The 16,718-nt window shown below is 32.1% G+C and overlaps 1 protein-coding gene across 2 annotated transcripts in view; it reads right to left on the bottom strand.

Annotated features, from left to right (window-relative positions):
- Positions 1-16,718, bottom strand: part of LOC120343498 (antiviral innate immune response receptor RIG-I-like) — a 21,712-nt gene that overhangs the window by 4,454 nt on the left and 540 nt on the right. For both annotated transcript variants that reach the window (XM_078110397.1, XM_078110396.1), the window contains exons 3-27: positions 16,542-16,655; positions 16,136-16,195; positions 14,733-14,841; positions 14,384-14,595; positions 13,992-14,130; positions 13,108-13,232; positions 12,473-12,673; positions 11,933-12,108; positions 10,636-10,688; positions 10,320-10,375; positions 9,866-9,887; positions 9,135-9,236; positions 8,712-8,838; positions 8,354-8,479; positions 7,851-7,995; positions 4,613-4,778; positions 4,413-4,520; positions 4,044-4,198; positions 3,599-3,719; positions 2,907-3,125; positions 2,393-2,566; positions 1,765-1,919; positions 1,302-1,457; positions 1,035-1,156; positions 195-408 (exon numbers count right to left, since the gene is read on the bottom strand). In XM_078110397.1, the coding sequence (XP_077966523.1) occupies positions 195-408; positions 1,035-1,156; positions 1,302-1,457; positions 1,765-1,919; positions 2,393-2,566; positions 2,907-3,125; positions 3,599-3,719; positions 4,044-4,198; positions 4,413-4,520; positions 4,613-4,778; positions 7,851-7,995; positions 8,354-8,479; positions 8,712-8,838; positions 9,135-9,236; positions 9,866-9,887; positions 10,320-10,375; positions 10,636-10,688; positions 11,933-12,108; positions 12,473-12,673; positions 13,108-13,232; positions 13,992-14,130; positions 14,384-14,595; positions 14,733-14,841; positions 16,136-16,195; positions 16,542-16,550 (3,252 nt within the window). In that variant the 5' untranslated portion in view covers positions 16,551-16,655. The remainder of the gene's footprint in view (positions 1-194; positions 409-1,034; positions 1,157-1,301; positions 1,458-1,764; positions 1,920-2,392; positions 2,567-2,906; positions 3,126-3,598; positions 3,720-4,043; positions 4,199-4,412; positions 4,521-4,612; positions 4,779-7,850; positions 7,996-8,353; positions 8,480-8,711; positions 8,839-9,134; positions 9,237-9,865; positions 9,888-10,319; positions 10,376-10,635; positions 10,689-11,932; positions 12,109-12,472; positions 12,674-13,107; positions 13,233-13,991; positions 14,131-14,383; positions 14,596-14,732; positions 14,842-16,135; positions 16,196-16,541; positions 16,656-16,718) is intronic.

A 16,718-nucleotide genomic window follows, 5' to 3' on the forward strand; every position in this document is an offset into this window, starting at 1 on the left:
TAACATGGCCACGAAGATTTTCCAATTTCAGCAACCTTGATTTACATTTGCTTTCTAATATTAATGACCACTAATTATAAAAGCAATTAAGATAACTTGCAGAACAGTTATGAAAAGACACGAAAATAAAAATAAAAATATGATCCAATTTGAAATATCTGAAATTTTAAATATTCAAAACGCCAAAGTTTTACCTGTTCATCAAAAAATTTCTCAACTTGTTCTTCAACCACAGTTTCTTCGATTTCATCTGCTTCTGTTTCTTCCATTTCTTCAATTTTAAAAGGACATTTCGTCCATTGTTTTGGTATTTTCCTGTCCCCTAAGCTATCTTCAAATATGAGTTGCTTCACAGTCAAAGTTGGAAAACTCTGGTTCTTGTACAGCATCTCTAATCCCACGTATGATCTTCAACACAAAATTTATGTAACCTTTAGTAGAATGCAAAGTAAAATCTGTTTCATTGCGATGCACTTTAGGAACAAGAGTAAGATATAAGTTTTCATACTTGATCTAAAGAAAAAGTCATAATGGCAATCTTTTGTGTAGTAACCAGCCGGGTACATGATTATTGCATAACATGCTAAAATTTTACATGCAAGAACACCGGTTCCCAGACGGGGCCACAATGCTCATTCTACTTTTCACTTTACAAGAAAATGTTCTTTCTGGTTTCATTGCTTGATAAGGTTATTTCACAGGGTGTTTCCACTATGTTGAGCAAGAATTGTTTGAACATATTTGATATTTGAAATCTAACAATTAAGATAACACTTTTAATACCACTGGAAAGATAAACATGGGGGATAATGAGTGCCAAAAGTCTTCGAAATGGCAAGCAATAAAAAGTGGAAACCACTGTGCTAGAACATTGTAGGTGTAAGAAGCACACCTTCATCTACAATAGATGACAACAAATCCCTGTACATCAATGTTGTGATGGCATGTTAATTCTTACAACATTGAGTCATCTGTCAGGTGAAATGTAACAATACAGAAAAAATCTTGGTAAAACTGTGTTATGCTTATGTTACCTGCACTTCAGACAAACAAATTGTCCAACACTGAATACTCCGGGGGAAATTTCTTGAGGTTCGCCACGGAAATGTCTGTTAGAAACACGTACTTTGAAAGTTGGATCAATGACAAATACATGCTGAAATAAAACACCATTAGTAATAATAGGCTATTTGCGAAACAAATGTATTTTTATATCTATACCTTAATTTTGCTATGTGGGGGCTAGTATAAATTGTCAGTAAATACATAAACTTGCTATTCAAAACCATTTCTATATTTACTTGTTTTTTCATTCTGCGCAGCTGATCAGCAGTTGTTAAGAATGCTTGACATTTAGAACAGAGTATTCTCCATTGTGCTGCTTCATCAAGTTGTTTCTTTACAGTTGTGATATTGCTGATTCTCTCTCTGTGTTCAAGCCTTTGAATTCTTCTGATCTGTATTATATTGGAATATAAGCAACCACTAACAAAAATATTTTGACATGTACACATGTTTCTGACCACTATTAACCTGAATTGTCCATTGTGGTAACATCTGTAAAATGGATTGTAACATGCTGTGCAGGCTATGCCAAACTGAAAAATAATGTTCATTGAAACAAAGTAATAAATAATATTCAGGTGGTTGCTCATGTACCTTGCACAGAGTGATGGTTGGCCAGCAGGATACATTGCTTCTTATATAACAAAACATTTATCCAGTGCAATTTATTTCATCCTTTTTTCTTTCTATATTGTATACCTTTTGAGTACGATCATTAGTTGTGAGTTCCTTAAAATCTTCAATTGCAACATTCGTGGCTTCTTCACATACAGCATTCATTACTTCTTGATCAAGCTGCTCACTCCCATATGGAACAATCAAAACGGAACGACTATTTTCTGCTCTGCCACGACCTGGGAGACAAAAAAGATTTGGTGAGTGTGATTTAGAATATTATGTTTGTTTATTTTAATATATATTTTTGAAGTTATTTAAAGTTTGACAACTACTAGTAAATTATTTTTATTACAAAACATGAAACAGTTCTGGTTAATACAAAGTAAAGCTTGTTAATCTATCCTACAGAGTTTAAACATGCTCGTCTCAGCGAAATTTAAACTAGATATCAAATCCTATGTTGTAGAGCATTTCTCATAATTGCTGATCAATCAGGTTTCACTCACGAATCCATTGACATATTGAAAGAATTTATATTCATTCAAGAACAATTAAAAAAAAAAAATGTTGGATCTATGTCATTAGTTTTATTCGCTTGACTTTTTGGTAATAATTCATGATATGTTTTAATAAACACAACATCTTCATTTTAATATCATAATTAATTAGCTTATTTAAAAAAAAAATTAAAAAAATGATTCTAGTCTACCTGCTCTTTGAATTCTTCCAACTTCACCAGTCACATAGTTGTACATGATAACAAGATTACAAGCTCGAATATCCAAGCCTTCTTCAGCAACAGAGGTTGCAATTAAAACTTTACAGTTGTTAGGTTTTTTGAAAGTATTCAATGCAGAAGATTGTTTTGTTTTTGTCATTCCCTCTGCAATTCAAAATCAATTGAAAACTGACAAACTGCGGTGTGATAAAATTTAAATTATCAAAACTTACAAGTGTGAAAATCTTCAAAATTGATTTTTTCAAAAATCGCAACATCACAAAGTTGCTAGTATAGAATTGGAAGGTAAAAACAAAAACAAAAAAGAGTGTGTAATAATTAATCCTAAATGATAGTTTTAAAACCAAACAGTGAGCAGCGAGCCCACAAATGAAAATTATTAGTGCCCAAAATCTGGAATAGGTAATTTACATTACAAAAGTCTTCTTCTTAAATATCACTCAAAGTCAATGTTTGAATCAAGAATACTTAGTTTAATCGATACCTGTTGAACTTAGTCTGTTTGATCCAGTCAGAAACACAGGTTCAAGGTTGCTAAGCTTATTATGACTTTTGATACAATCAACAAGACTGGATGCAATTTTTTTTCGTGGAACGAATATAATGCAATGAGAGTCAGGTTTTCTCCTAAACTGATCTTCAAGTACCAGGAACAGTTTATCTAACATAGGGACTTTTGCATCTTTTTCTGCCTTTACTAATTCTGAAATTTAAAATATTTTAGCAAGTTGACAACATCTTGATTTTCACAAGTGAAGTTGTAGGAAAATTCATTTTTCGAAAGAATTTGTCAAATACTTTTTAAATACTTGATGATTGTGAATAGTAAGATGATTGAAAATAGTAAACATATAATACAAAATAAAACGCCGTCAGTTAGATAAGATTTACATATTTATCTCAAGGGAGAGGAAAATCGATAAGACCGCTCAATCATATTGCAAACCACAGCCTCTCGTCCGGTTATCAGTTCATGTCAGGTTTTGAAATTTGTTTTCGAAAGCATAAACTTGATGATGGAGGAAGCCGTAGGCCAGCAATCCTCTTCCACATAACTATTTGTGATGACTAATAATATTAGTCTCAAGATCTTTAAAATTTACATAGAAATCGTGTTTTCATAGATAATATCACTATTTCCATATAATATGAAAAGTTTCATCAATTGCAACCAACCTTTATTGATTTTTCTTAAAAATCTTCCTTGTTCACCATCTTGATCGAAACTTGCGAAATCATCTGTGACTTTCATCGCACGTGGAATAAGTTTTTTGTAATAAAGAAGATTGTAGTACATCTGAAATTTGAAAAAATAAATAAAATATGAATCAACGCATACTATAGACCACATTGTGAGAGTGGTTCATGAGTCTGATTCCTCAAAATATTTTTGTGTTTTTTACTTGAGTCATATTTTTTTGAGCAAACTTATTTATGTGAACTAATATGATGAGTGAATGTTGCTAAAATTTTTTTAATTCAGTATAAAAAAATAAATAGCAAAGAACTATGTAAAAATGAATTTATTAACAAGGCACAATGGCGGCCACCAAAGCGTTAACTCATAATTTATTTCAATTCTACAATTCAAATATATTTGTCAGAAAAGCAGAAATTATACCTTGAGATGTTCAGCATAGGTGACTACAGTTCTTGCTTTCCCTGACTGCCCAGTGGTATCATAAATTCTCAATTGAACGTGATGAATTAATTGAACAGTCCAGTTCTCATACATCTGCTTAGTTTTATCTTCAGGCGGTTCTTCAAATTGACCCTCTGAAGTAATAAATCAAAATAATTTCCCAGAATTCCAAGTACGATTAAAATCATAAGAGAATACACAAAATACTTGTAATGGTGAAATATTCGTATCATAAAAAATCAGTTATGTAAATATAGTTATAACAGGCTTGGTATTGCATGTTATTGACAATGTATTTTCTTACAATTCATTTTTATATTACCAAATTGAACAGAAGCGAACACTCACTTTCCGATCCTATGACCCCTTCCTCTCGTATCTTGTTTTCTATGAGCTGTATTGCCTTCAATATTTTTCTTGTGAAAATATCAGCTCCGATTGGTACTTTGATAAAACCTACACAAAATCAAACAATTTATTGAAATATTGGTTAATTAGATAGATATATAAAAACAACCATATTCGAGCTTAAATATTAAATAATTTACTTTCATCAATTTCATTTTGGTGTTGCTTGAGCTCTTCCGTATTCTTTTCTACAATAGATGGACATTGATTAATATTGAGATTAGCAAGCAAACCAATAAGATTATCAAGAACATTTTCTCTGGTTTTTCCTTTCCCGACACCTGGAAATGCAGTCATTCCAACAATCTAGAAAGAAAAAAGCATAGTGATAACTGATTAACCTATCAAGATGTCTTCAAATTAAGTATATGCTCACATGGCAAAATAAAAGAAAAAAGGATATTTATATAGTTTTTGATTATCAGGCTTGAATAAACTCGATCAGTACACAGTAGTTATATTTTTCAGCATACTGAAGATTAGAAGTATAAAAACAGAATGTAAAACTAAACTAAAAAGGTAGAACACACCCTTCATGAAGTCTAAAGAAAATTGAAAAAATTAAAAGCTGAATTGTATATACTCGAAAAACAATTGACCCATAAATCTCTCGTTCAAAAGAAAAACAACTCAAAACACTAAAAATTAATCACTGTTGTTAATAACAGTGCTAAGGCGCCTTTACAGCTGACACAATGGTTTGGGCATTTTACTGATTTCTTGTAGTACTAATTTTGATGGTTATCTTTTAATGTTTGTAAGGTTAAAAATCAATTTGGCGATTCTGTTTGTTTCATTTCAGAATATTAGTTGAAGAGACATAGTATGCCATGATGATCTAAACTAGTGACATTTAAAGATACAGTACCCAATCCTACAAATTGAAGTCAGAATACTGCATTTCAACTACACCCTTCCAAAGATTTAGCAATATATCAGAGCAAGAATTCTAACTAACAATGGGAGAATACTTTCAGGATTTCAAGTAACTTAAGAAATAAGTTTCCAGTCACCAAAGGAATTTGAAAACAATTCCAACAAAATTTCAACACTCTCTTGAAGAAGGAGAACTTGAACACAAATATATACAGTGATGATGTCAGTCAATCTGCTTCAAATCACACTCTTTTAAACACCGTTATCAATGATTTTGATCAAATGCTGAGAAATTTTTTCCTATCAAATTTTGGAACTCATATGATACCAAGTTTGATTAAGACCAAACGAAAAAGGTTTTGATGTACTTCAACATTTCAAGATTGACAGTTTCAATCTAAAATTTATTTATTTTTTTATTCTCATTTATAAAAATTAAGAAGCCCAGTGTCCAATTACCGATCCTTGTACAATTCCACATGAGGTGGTCTACATTAAAGATCTGTGGGAATCCACTTCCACAAATTGATTAACTAGTAAGATAATCAGGTCAAATTCAATTCAAAATGTCTTTTGTTTATTAACTTGTTAGCAATGAAGTCAAAAATTTTGGACTGTCAAGAAATCATGTTTCTACAAACAATTTGCTTGAAAGATTAAGGCAGTTCGACAGATCATTTATAAAAATCAAGAACCCAGTGGAACAATTACAGATCCTTGTACAATTCCACAGGAGGTGGTCAACAATAAAGATCTGAGGAAATCCACTTCCACAAATTGATATTAACCAGTAGGATAATCACAATTTTCTCGCAGTTTTTCGAAATCCAACATGATGAGATTACAAAATAAGCATTAGAATGAACCAAATACTTGTAAGTGGTATTTTTGTTGATACTAAAGAAGTTTATATTCAAGTCACTTTATATTAGTAGAGTTTGGCAAAAATTCCAAAAAAACAAGCCATAGTTCCAGTAATGGCAAGAAATTTTGTTTGGGATGCTTATAAATTCCACATATAACGAGGCCTTGAATTTATGAGTTTATTTGGAAATACTTGTGTGTACGCACAGGGTTAGGGAGGCTTTTTCACAGATGTTGTTTAGCCATCGATTTAAAGATTTTGCTGGCAAAGGCCATGTCATTACTGTTATTCAACATATTGCTGATACTGATAATGAGTTTGACAGCAAAGATTAATGCTTTAGACCAGTGGTTCTCAAACTTTTTTAGTCCGAGAGCCAAATTTCAAACCTCAAAGTTATGAAGAGCCGCACACAAACATCGCAAGGAAAAAATAGCAACAAACTTTAAGGGCGTATTTAAAACACCAAGTCATCGTAACAACAACACACGTCACAACTAGGGCTGGGCAAAATATTCGAATAACGAACCGAATAATAAAATATTCGAATGGCATTTTACTATTCGAATATCCGGAACCATGTGACCTGCGCCGCTCTGCTTGGAAACCGAACTCGCGCGTCTTCAACTCAAACCGTGAATTGTGCGAGATTTCCCAACCATGCTCGCTATCAGAAAAAAACGACAAATTTGAAAAGTCATTGCCTCTGCATTATGGTGTTCTATGCTTATCTTTGCACCTAACGTATCATTTCAATTCTATTTTTTGTAAAAAAAAAGGTACCGACCGTTTCATAAATTTAGAAACGTCAAACCAGATTAAGTATTTTAAATAAATTTCCCAGATTTTGAACTCCGCATCCTTGGTGACATGTCATTAGCCATTTCTTGCATGACCCGAACAAGTTGATCAAAATTGAATTTTAAAATGACTTTTCGGCGTTTCATTGTGAAAAATGCGATTTTAGGTTAGGTTGTTAGAAAACTAACTGTTAGTTATATAAATAGCATGGATTTTAATAAATATGTGCATCTCGGTTATCGTTCATTTTAAACAGGCACAGTAAATTCACAAGCGATGATGAGTAAGATCAAATCCAAGGCAGAGGATAAAACTCAGAATACAACTGATTTGGTTTTAAAATCATCCCTTAATGTGTTCAACAGCTGTCGCTGATGTGAACGAAAGGGCATACTAGAAATATGAAACTTCGATATTCGGCGACCCTTTATACTTGCAAAAAAGGAGAAAGGGTGGAATATAGAATACCAACTTTACGATATCGCTGCCGAAACAATCGCGGTGACAAAAGGGGAATCCATTCGACTAACTAATAGATTTTTGCATTTTTATTTCAAGTCAATGATTAATTTTCAATGAAAAATTTTCTTTGAAAGTAATTAATTTTTAAAGCATTAACAAGAGCCGCAGGAAAGGTTGTTGAGATCCGCATGCGGATCTCAAACCCTAGTTTGATAATCACTGCTTCAGACTGTTGAGCTATATGAAATAAAATTTAATATTTTTGATCTTAATCAAACAGCGACTAACATATAATATTCGACAGTAATTCTTGATTTTTGACAAGAAGGTAAAATATCTTGGTTTGAATTTGAAACAGGCTACAACTGATCTACCTGAATAGTAGGTGGATTCTCATTCTTCATCTGAAAATCATACAACATCTCCATAATAATCTTATATGGGTGCCTACCAGTGGCATTGTGACATTCATCAAATATCATCAGAGAAATATCATTGAATGAGATGAATGATTTTTTTCTGCAATTACAAAGACGAATATTTGACAAAATTATATCACACGTTTCAAAATGATGTGAATACTCAATGTTTATATTTTGTATTCCAGCTAAAAACACAATAAATAATATGGATATCAGAGCTAGTTTATTTGTTTCACTGCTATTTGATGGTATATTTAGGGATTCAGTTAGTACATCTTTCTTCACCTCACCTACTACTAGGTGAACTAGCCCGCACCACAGAGGAGTCATACCACAAAAGATTATCTTTAGAAAGTCCATGTATAGAGTACTAACTGAAGTGGTAAAAATATTAGATATAATTTTGCTTTTTATACTTTTTTTACAATATATATTCACACCATCAAAATACTCACCTTCTTAATTCATCAATCAAAATTTGCGGCGTGAGAACTGTCAATTTTGCTCTTTTCATTATGGCACCAATAGGATAGTTCGTTGTGTTCTCTCCAATCAAATACGCAGTCAGATCTTCCAAATACCTTGAATTAATCAAAGATATGAAAATCAACATGAAATATCATTTAATTAAATTTATTCAGATAATAAAAACGTTGAATAAAACAATCCAATCATATAAACCACCACAGCCTCTTCTTCTAGGAACAACAGGATGCCTAGAAAAATCAGCATCATTCTTCTTTTGCTCTTAGTCGGATGTTTCCGAAGCTTCTCATACAAAAAAGCACATTGTATACAATCTTATTTACTTACTTTTTAAAGTAATCACATTGTTGTAAGGCAAGTGTTGTTTTTGAAACAAAAAACATAACTGATTTGGAATTCTCTTCTTTCAAATGATGTTTTATAATTTCATTTGCAACGGCTGTTTTTCCAGATCCTGAAGCAACAATCAAGTATTGTATAAAAGTGTAAACCAAAATTGTCCAAATGAGAAGTTTAGAAAAATATTGTATATAGATCGAAAATTGCATATACAAATTTGGTGTTAAGGGTGAAAATGGGTGATATTGATTTTCTTAAAACTTACATCATGATTCGTAACGTGTGAAAATAACTGAAGGATACTGCATTATTATCTGAATATATAACAATGCATGAATAAAATTGAGAACAAATGATAAAATTTAGAAGATTCTGTTATATGAAAGAAACGAAGTCTATAAATATTGTCACCAGTAGGAGCAATAATGAGAGAGTTATGTCCGGCTAGTGCTTGTTCTGCTAATTCTTTCTGATAGTTACGAAGAATGAGTGTACTTTCACTGGCTTGATTTGCTGCAAAAATCAAAAGTAACATTCATTTTAAATAATTTGTTATTTTTTGTATAGGGTTTACAGACCAAAGTGAATTAACTGATAATATATCGTATTGCATTAATTGACATAGCAGTTATCTCCTGTTTCGAACATGAGTAGATTCTATTGTGCTCATTAATATTCATTTATTTGAGGCATCGATGAGCTTCATATGCATCTGGGAGTTATCAAAGCTAACACTAATTGGTTCATAATTTAAACTCAAATTGAAAAATATTTTTTTTCTTCCATGATGAGATAAGTGGATATACATCTATGAAAAAGTGACTTGCAGCCAGTTATTAATTAACATGTGTGTTTGTATGGATCTATAAATAAGAAAACGTATGCAACAGCCAGTAGTAATAATTATTTTCAAATTGGATAGTATTTTTAGATTTATCCAGGGGGTAGGAGAGGCGATTAGATGACTTACCGACTCACTGCCGGTTGTTGGATTACCAGTAGTAAACAAAAACAAAATGTAATTTATTGATGATGAAGTATATCATGTTCATATATTGAGATGAAAAATATATGAGAAAGACAATCGCTCATAAACTTTTTTATTACCCAATACAAAAATATCAAATATTACAAAACCATACCAGGAGAAATTGATTCATCATCCTGATAATAGAAAAACACAAAGACACATTACAAACACATGTTAATAAAATTTGTTCTGCAATATAATTTTTTGGCATATTCAAGCATACATGAAAACATCAAAATTTTTAAAATAAGTGAACTTCCTTACTTATTACAACAGCGATACATAACTTATTCATATAATAAATTCAAGGACTAATTTTTTATATTGGGTCACAAAATATTATAAATTGTGAAATAAAATGCATTAGTGGAGTAAGGCAAGGAGCAAGTTCAATAAAATATAAACAAATCACAGAAGATTGAAAAAGTAGCACACATGTATACAGTACAATACAAAATTTGTTGCTAATTTCTCGCATTAATATCTGGATATCGACATGATGTCACATCTGAATTAGGAGGTGTCAGAATATAAAATATGAATTATAGTTAATTGATAGAGCTCACCAGGCCAAGAAGCTCATTGTCATCATCATCATCATCCTCATCATTTGGCATTGGCACTTGAGTAAAAAAGTTCCAATGTAAAATAAAATGCAACAATGGGTTGAATCACTGTATATTGTAGTTTTACTCTTTTATTTCAAAAAATACGAGTGAATTGAGAATAAATACTGATAATTTAGCTTGATTTTAATACCGTAACATTCAATTAGTCAAGCAACACTTAAAAAACTTTCAAAAGTATTTAAAAACTCAACAATATATAACAGTATAAAGTCCAAGAACCGAACACTCAATCATTTAAAAAAAGAATACATACCACTACTGCATGACGCTTGTGCTCCTTCCGTATATTTAACTGCAGCTTCGACTCTATAATACATAGAAAATTTGATGCAAATCACACCATAGCTATAGGAAAAATAATATAGAAACGAGAATATCGGTCCAAGTCCGAAGACTTATCAATCGAAACTGCGGTTTCGATTCATGACTCCATAGTGAAACCGTGTGTCCCATCACTAATTAATTGATAACTCGCTAATTATACGACATAATTCATCCAAAATCAATAGGCTTCTGGTCCGAGATATGATGAATGCACATGCAAAATTTGGAGCTGATTCAACCTCGCTTTCGTGAGATACCACGTGCATCTAACAGACAGACAGACAGACAAACAGACAAATACCTATCAACATACTTACCGATCAAGATCGATAAGTAACAAATATCAAGTTGGAAATCAAGAATAAATATTTTAACATAAATAATAGCAATGAACAATTATCCAAATAGATTGAAAAAGATGATTTATATATCGGCTTTCAGAACTGTTTTTAAGATTCAAGAACAGCCAAGAAAGGTATTCAAGAAAGGTCACCTGCATAATCTAGCATGTAACTGAATGAATAGATTATTCGAACTGGCAAGATTCATGCCATGCTACACTCTAAAAACCCTTTCTAAATAGCTGTTAAACCATAGTTCTGATGTGAACAACTCAAAAAATCTCAACTCAATTCGGAAACAAGAGTGCGTTGCTCAAATGGACACGAAAATTAAATGTCAAACAGTGTTTACATGCATAAACATAAATAAGTAAAATTTGAACTGAGGCAACCAAGGGTACTAAGCAATAGCCTGTCTTCCATCTTATAAAGTACAGAGAATTTAATTGATCATTTCATGGCAGAGAAAGTGATCATTTCATAACAAAAGCCTCAAGCATCACAACAAGAATGGTGTTGCGCATCGGAGTAAGCATTAGGAATCTGCCCGCCATCGCTCCTCTGATTACTCTGCGAGGGTTCGCAGGTTCAAATCCCATGCAGGCATAGTTATGTGCGAGATTGTGGTTATGCGGTTCACATGAATGCTGGTCAGTTACGGCTTTCTCTACCATCAAGTCCATGCTTGCGAGAAAAATAACTGGTTAACTAATACTATACCCGACATAGACTGGTAATCAGACAGACGCCCTATCAGCCTTCTTTTCCCCTGGGATAAATATGTAAATCCTATCCTATCTATATGTACACTTCGTTCCCAATAAACACATATATCAACAATATAAATATAATAAAATTATCTATTGAATATTTAAATTAACATACTTGATACCATAAAAGTCTTCCAGAACAAGTTCATCCTTTTTCTCGCTGAGAACAGCATATGTATGAGGCAAAAGCTTAGGAAACCTTGATGTGAAATATTGGATGAAACCATCTGGAAAGTCACCTAGCTCTTTACGAAGTTCATCAGAAGTAGCTTTGTCATTATAATGATGACCCTATTATAATTGATTACAATTTAAGTTTTTTAAGATTTTTCTGTATATATGCACATTGCACAAGTATGCAAATAATGGAAAAGAATAAAGTATAATTTGAAAGCTTGTTAAGCTATGAATTTCAAGACTGAATGTTTTTATTTTATTTAAAAAGGATTTTAGTATTTTTCATAGTACTTTCATTCAATTTATTTTCCATTTATCTAAGTAGAATCTCATAATCTTGCCTAGAGCATCGCTGCCTAGGATCAATTTGATATTTTCTATGCTACTGAGTTACATAACCTGGTATGTTTAGCATTTTATAGCAAACACAAGTGAATAAAAATTTTAAATTCCCGGTAATAGAGATGAAAATATGTACCCAGTTTCGAATTTGACGTAAAAGATCCTGAAGTGACGTTTTTTTCTTTCTTCTTTGTAACGTCTCACAAACCTTTGGTTTGTCAGGTTCACTACACAACTTTTCAAACCAATCACCACCAGTAATATCATTGCACTTTTTATTGAAGGCGTTGATCAATTTCTGGTGCTTGTTGCGATCTTCAAGGAAGTCAGATGCAGTCTGTATGAACAATATTTATTCAATATTTAATGATTAATGCAAACAAAGCACATATAGACAGAGTGCATGCCATAGAGTATGTTGGTTCCCTGCTCAAATTTACTTTGCATCACTAGAAAAAGCTTTTATTTATCAAGAATGGAAGATGATCATTTGATTTAGACATGTTATTTACAGATACCAAAATTTAAATTTAATAATACAGTATTAAATTTCAGTTTTGTTTCATTGTGTCATAAAACTATATGTATAGATATAATGCTAAAATGCTGAATAGTTTATTTCAATATCATTCCAATCAAATTTTCATTTAAGATAACAATGACATATCAAAATAAAAACATTGAGAATAAATCCAAAAGTGTTTGTTTATTTATACATTTGTAATACAAAACTTGATGCAATTGAAAATGCTGTTCCAAAAAAACACGTACCTGAAAAAAATTTAGCGTCTTACTCCAGTCCCAAAAAATGAAATGAGATTTTACATCTTGAATCTTGATTCTCTCCTTCCAGTCTTTCGAAATCAGTGACAGAATAAGAGATTCTGCTAATTTATCTGTTGATAACAGGGTAAAAAGTATCATAATGGCAAATTGGTATAAACTATTATGACTCTTCCTCAATGGAACTCTGATTACCACATTGGTTTGAACATCTGACTGATTTATCTTTGTACTACTTACTTTTGGCGTGTTCACATGTGGTTCACTGCACCACGATTATTGGCTGATTACTTGATCACTACTTGTTGTGTTTAACTGTCTAGTACTTCAGTCTGTGTTTAGAATTGTTCACAAAAGCTTGTTACTGGTGCTATAGTCATTGGGTATGAATAATCTATTTCTTAAGTTTCTTACATCGGGATTATCTGTTTTGACAAAGCATCATTTAAATGTAAGTGAATTGGTATATTCTTGCTTTATATTATGCCACGTTGCTTGTACTCATTCCAATATTCATCTTTATTGTTTGTCAGGTCACTTTGTCTTACTGGTAGAGTCATAAACTATTATGACTCTACCTCAATGGAACCCTGATTACCACATAACTATAAATCACAAATAGAATTATGAACCCAACTTATTGAAGTCTATAGTCCAATACTAAGTTATTCTAAGTTCTGCATTGGGAATAAATTCAATTTTAAATTACTTCTTTGGTCTATTTTGCAAAAAAATAATGATATATGCTTTTTTGCACATCATCAATTGGAAAACCTAGTTTTTGAGTAAGTTTAAACTGTGTGGTTACTTGTAACTGACTACAAACTTGGCAAACGATTAAATAACAATTTCATGAAGCATTTATGACTCACATTTTCCTCCAAGTTCACAGAGAGATAGCTCATAATCCCGAACTTTAGCATTAACAGCATAAGGATCATTACTGAATGGATGCTTCCCACCACTCAATGTGAAGTAAAATATAACACCAAGGGAAAACATATCTGTTTCCTATAAAATAAATTAAAGTACTAAATATTATCAAGTCCTGAATTATAATATTCTCCAACATTTTTGTTGTGGAAACATGAGCTCAGTCAATTTCGCGACCATAGCAAAGCAATAACAGGAATCAAATACAGAGTATAGGAAAATATTGTCACGTTTCCTATAAAAGAAATTGCTTGAGATAGCACATAAAAGACAAATGTGAACATACTGCTTTGGTACTGCATTTAATATGGTAACACCATAATATCAATACCTTTCTAATTTCCCCATGTCCTTTTGTACCATCTGAAAATGCCAATAATTCAGGAGCAATATAGCCAGGCGAGCCTTCCACATAAGATGTTGTTGAAGATTTATCTGGGGATAAATCTTTGCTTAAGCCAAAATCTGATATTTTAACCACCCATTTGGCATCTCGTTTCACATATAGAAAAAGAACATTCGATGGCTTCAGATCACGATGAACTAAAAATATAATGTTGCACAAAAGTTGTAGAAGCTCTCGAGTAATTTTGTTTTACATTGAAGACGGTTTCTACATTTAAAAATTCATTTTTGTCATCAATCAGAAAATTGAATTGAGAGAATGTCTGTATTTATACCTGTACAAAATGTTTGCCCAGTATGAAGGTAATAGACTCCTTCTGTGATTTGCTTCAATACCTCAATCGGTGTAAGTGAGATATTACAATGATCTTCTTGCAAAACATACTGTAATTATTTGATATTGATGAATAAAATCTAACAGATATTTATAATGACAATCAGGCTAGACTGCTGTTAAAAAGATCTAGATTAAAAGCATATGTGTAGTATTAAATTTGTGTATTTACATAAAAACTTCATTGAGAAATTGATATTGAAAAATTCACTCTCTATGCTTCTGGAAAAAGGCACACTTGAAAACATTTCACATTAAGAAAAACTATCAAATAATGTGCCGGCCAAAAATTGAAATGGGTGGAACATAAAATAATAACATATATTTGTGTATTAAAATGCAGTGCTGGACAGGATTGCAAACGAGGTATCAAAAATGCTTGCTTAGCTCTGCAGCGGCTCATAGAGTCTATTTCTTTGCTTCGTTTTAATTAAAGCTAGTGATGAAAAAGTTTTTTCACACAAGTAACTGGTTGAAAAATCGGACAGCAGTTTGATTGCTCGATTACTTAACGATGGGTAATCGTTATCAAGAAAGCTTGAGAATCGTGACAGTGATTCTTTTTTAAATCTGGACTGTAAAGTAGGAGTTTACATCAGGTTTCTCATATTTATCCTTCTGCAGTTGATCGACGCCCCGAATAAAATGAATTTATATTGCAATGATAAAGTCGGTGCTAACTTGGCACCAGGCTCAAAATCCTACTGTGAATCAACAGAAAAAGATCTCAACGGCTTAATGCTTTTGGTGCGCATCTCGTGACCACCTGCAAGGTCCCAACAAAATCATATCTTGCTGGATGGCGAAGCTCTGGAATATATATTGGTCTAGACTGTTTTCTATTTTAAACAAAGAAATATTCATAACCTTTTATTTGGATGGTCATATAAATCAAGAAAAGCATGCAGAACGGTAAAAGCATGCATGCTGATTTTCAGGTTTCTGAATCTTGCGAGATTTGACGGAGCGCTTTGGCGATGAATAGAAACCAAGAAAGCGAAAAGTATAGTTATGCCGGGCCATTAATACCGCACTCATCAAACAGCAATATGAGGATGGAAGAGAAATTGCACAATGAACCATATTAATTTCACCTTTTCAGCTTCAATAAAGCGATTGAGAAGGCAGAAAATCAACAAAAAGAAAATTTCACGCCGACCAGCGAAAAAGCTTAGCAGACCGACAGTTGAGAACCATTGCTCTATCATAATCACATCGCTTCACTAAATTTGAGAGTAATCTATAATCAATAATCTCATCCCAGTGCTGTATTTGATGATAAAGGGAAATTATTATTTTTGAATCTAACATATTTTTCAATTCTGAGTAAAATAAAATACTTACTTGCTTGAGTGAATATGAACACAACTCCAAAACAATATGCAATGTTCGACCTTCTTGCTCCTAAAAATAATGTCATGCCATCAATCCCAAAACCACATGTTGATAAAAAGCCTAGAAAACTATAAATCACAATATTTATCCTTACAATATACGCATCAATCCATGCCAAAAATTTTGGCAGCAACACTCAAAAAATTTGCAGTATTTAGTTTGAAACAGATGTGACCAACAGCCACAGGATGATTATGGTTATTTACATCCTGCAATTATGATTATATTTACAATGGGTATATAAAGAATGCTGATATGATAGTACAAGTTTTCAAATCTCTTCAAAAACAAAAGTGAAATCACAAAAATTGACAATATTAAAATTGTTGGTATCCAGTATAACATTAATTCATACCATATACATATATTTTACGATATTCTCATGACTCAAGTTGCGAAGAATTTCACATTCTTTTTCATTTGTGTCTAGCACACTCTTTACAGCAACTTCTTTGCGATCAAAACCCCCCTGCAATTAAAACAAATTGAAAATATCAGTAAAACTGCTAGATTCAAAGCAGTTCCAGGACAA

The sequence above is a fragment of the Styela clava genome, chromosome 3 (genome assembly GCF_964204865.1).
Source record: "Styela clava chromosome 3, kaStyClav1.hap1.2, whole genome shotgun sequence".
NCBI classification, from domain to species: domain Eukaryota; kingdom Metazoa; phylum Chordata; class Ascidiacea; order Stolidobranchia; family Styelidae; genus Styela; species Styela clava.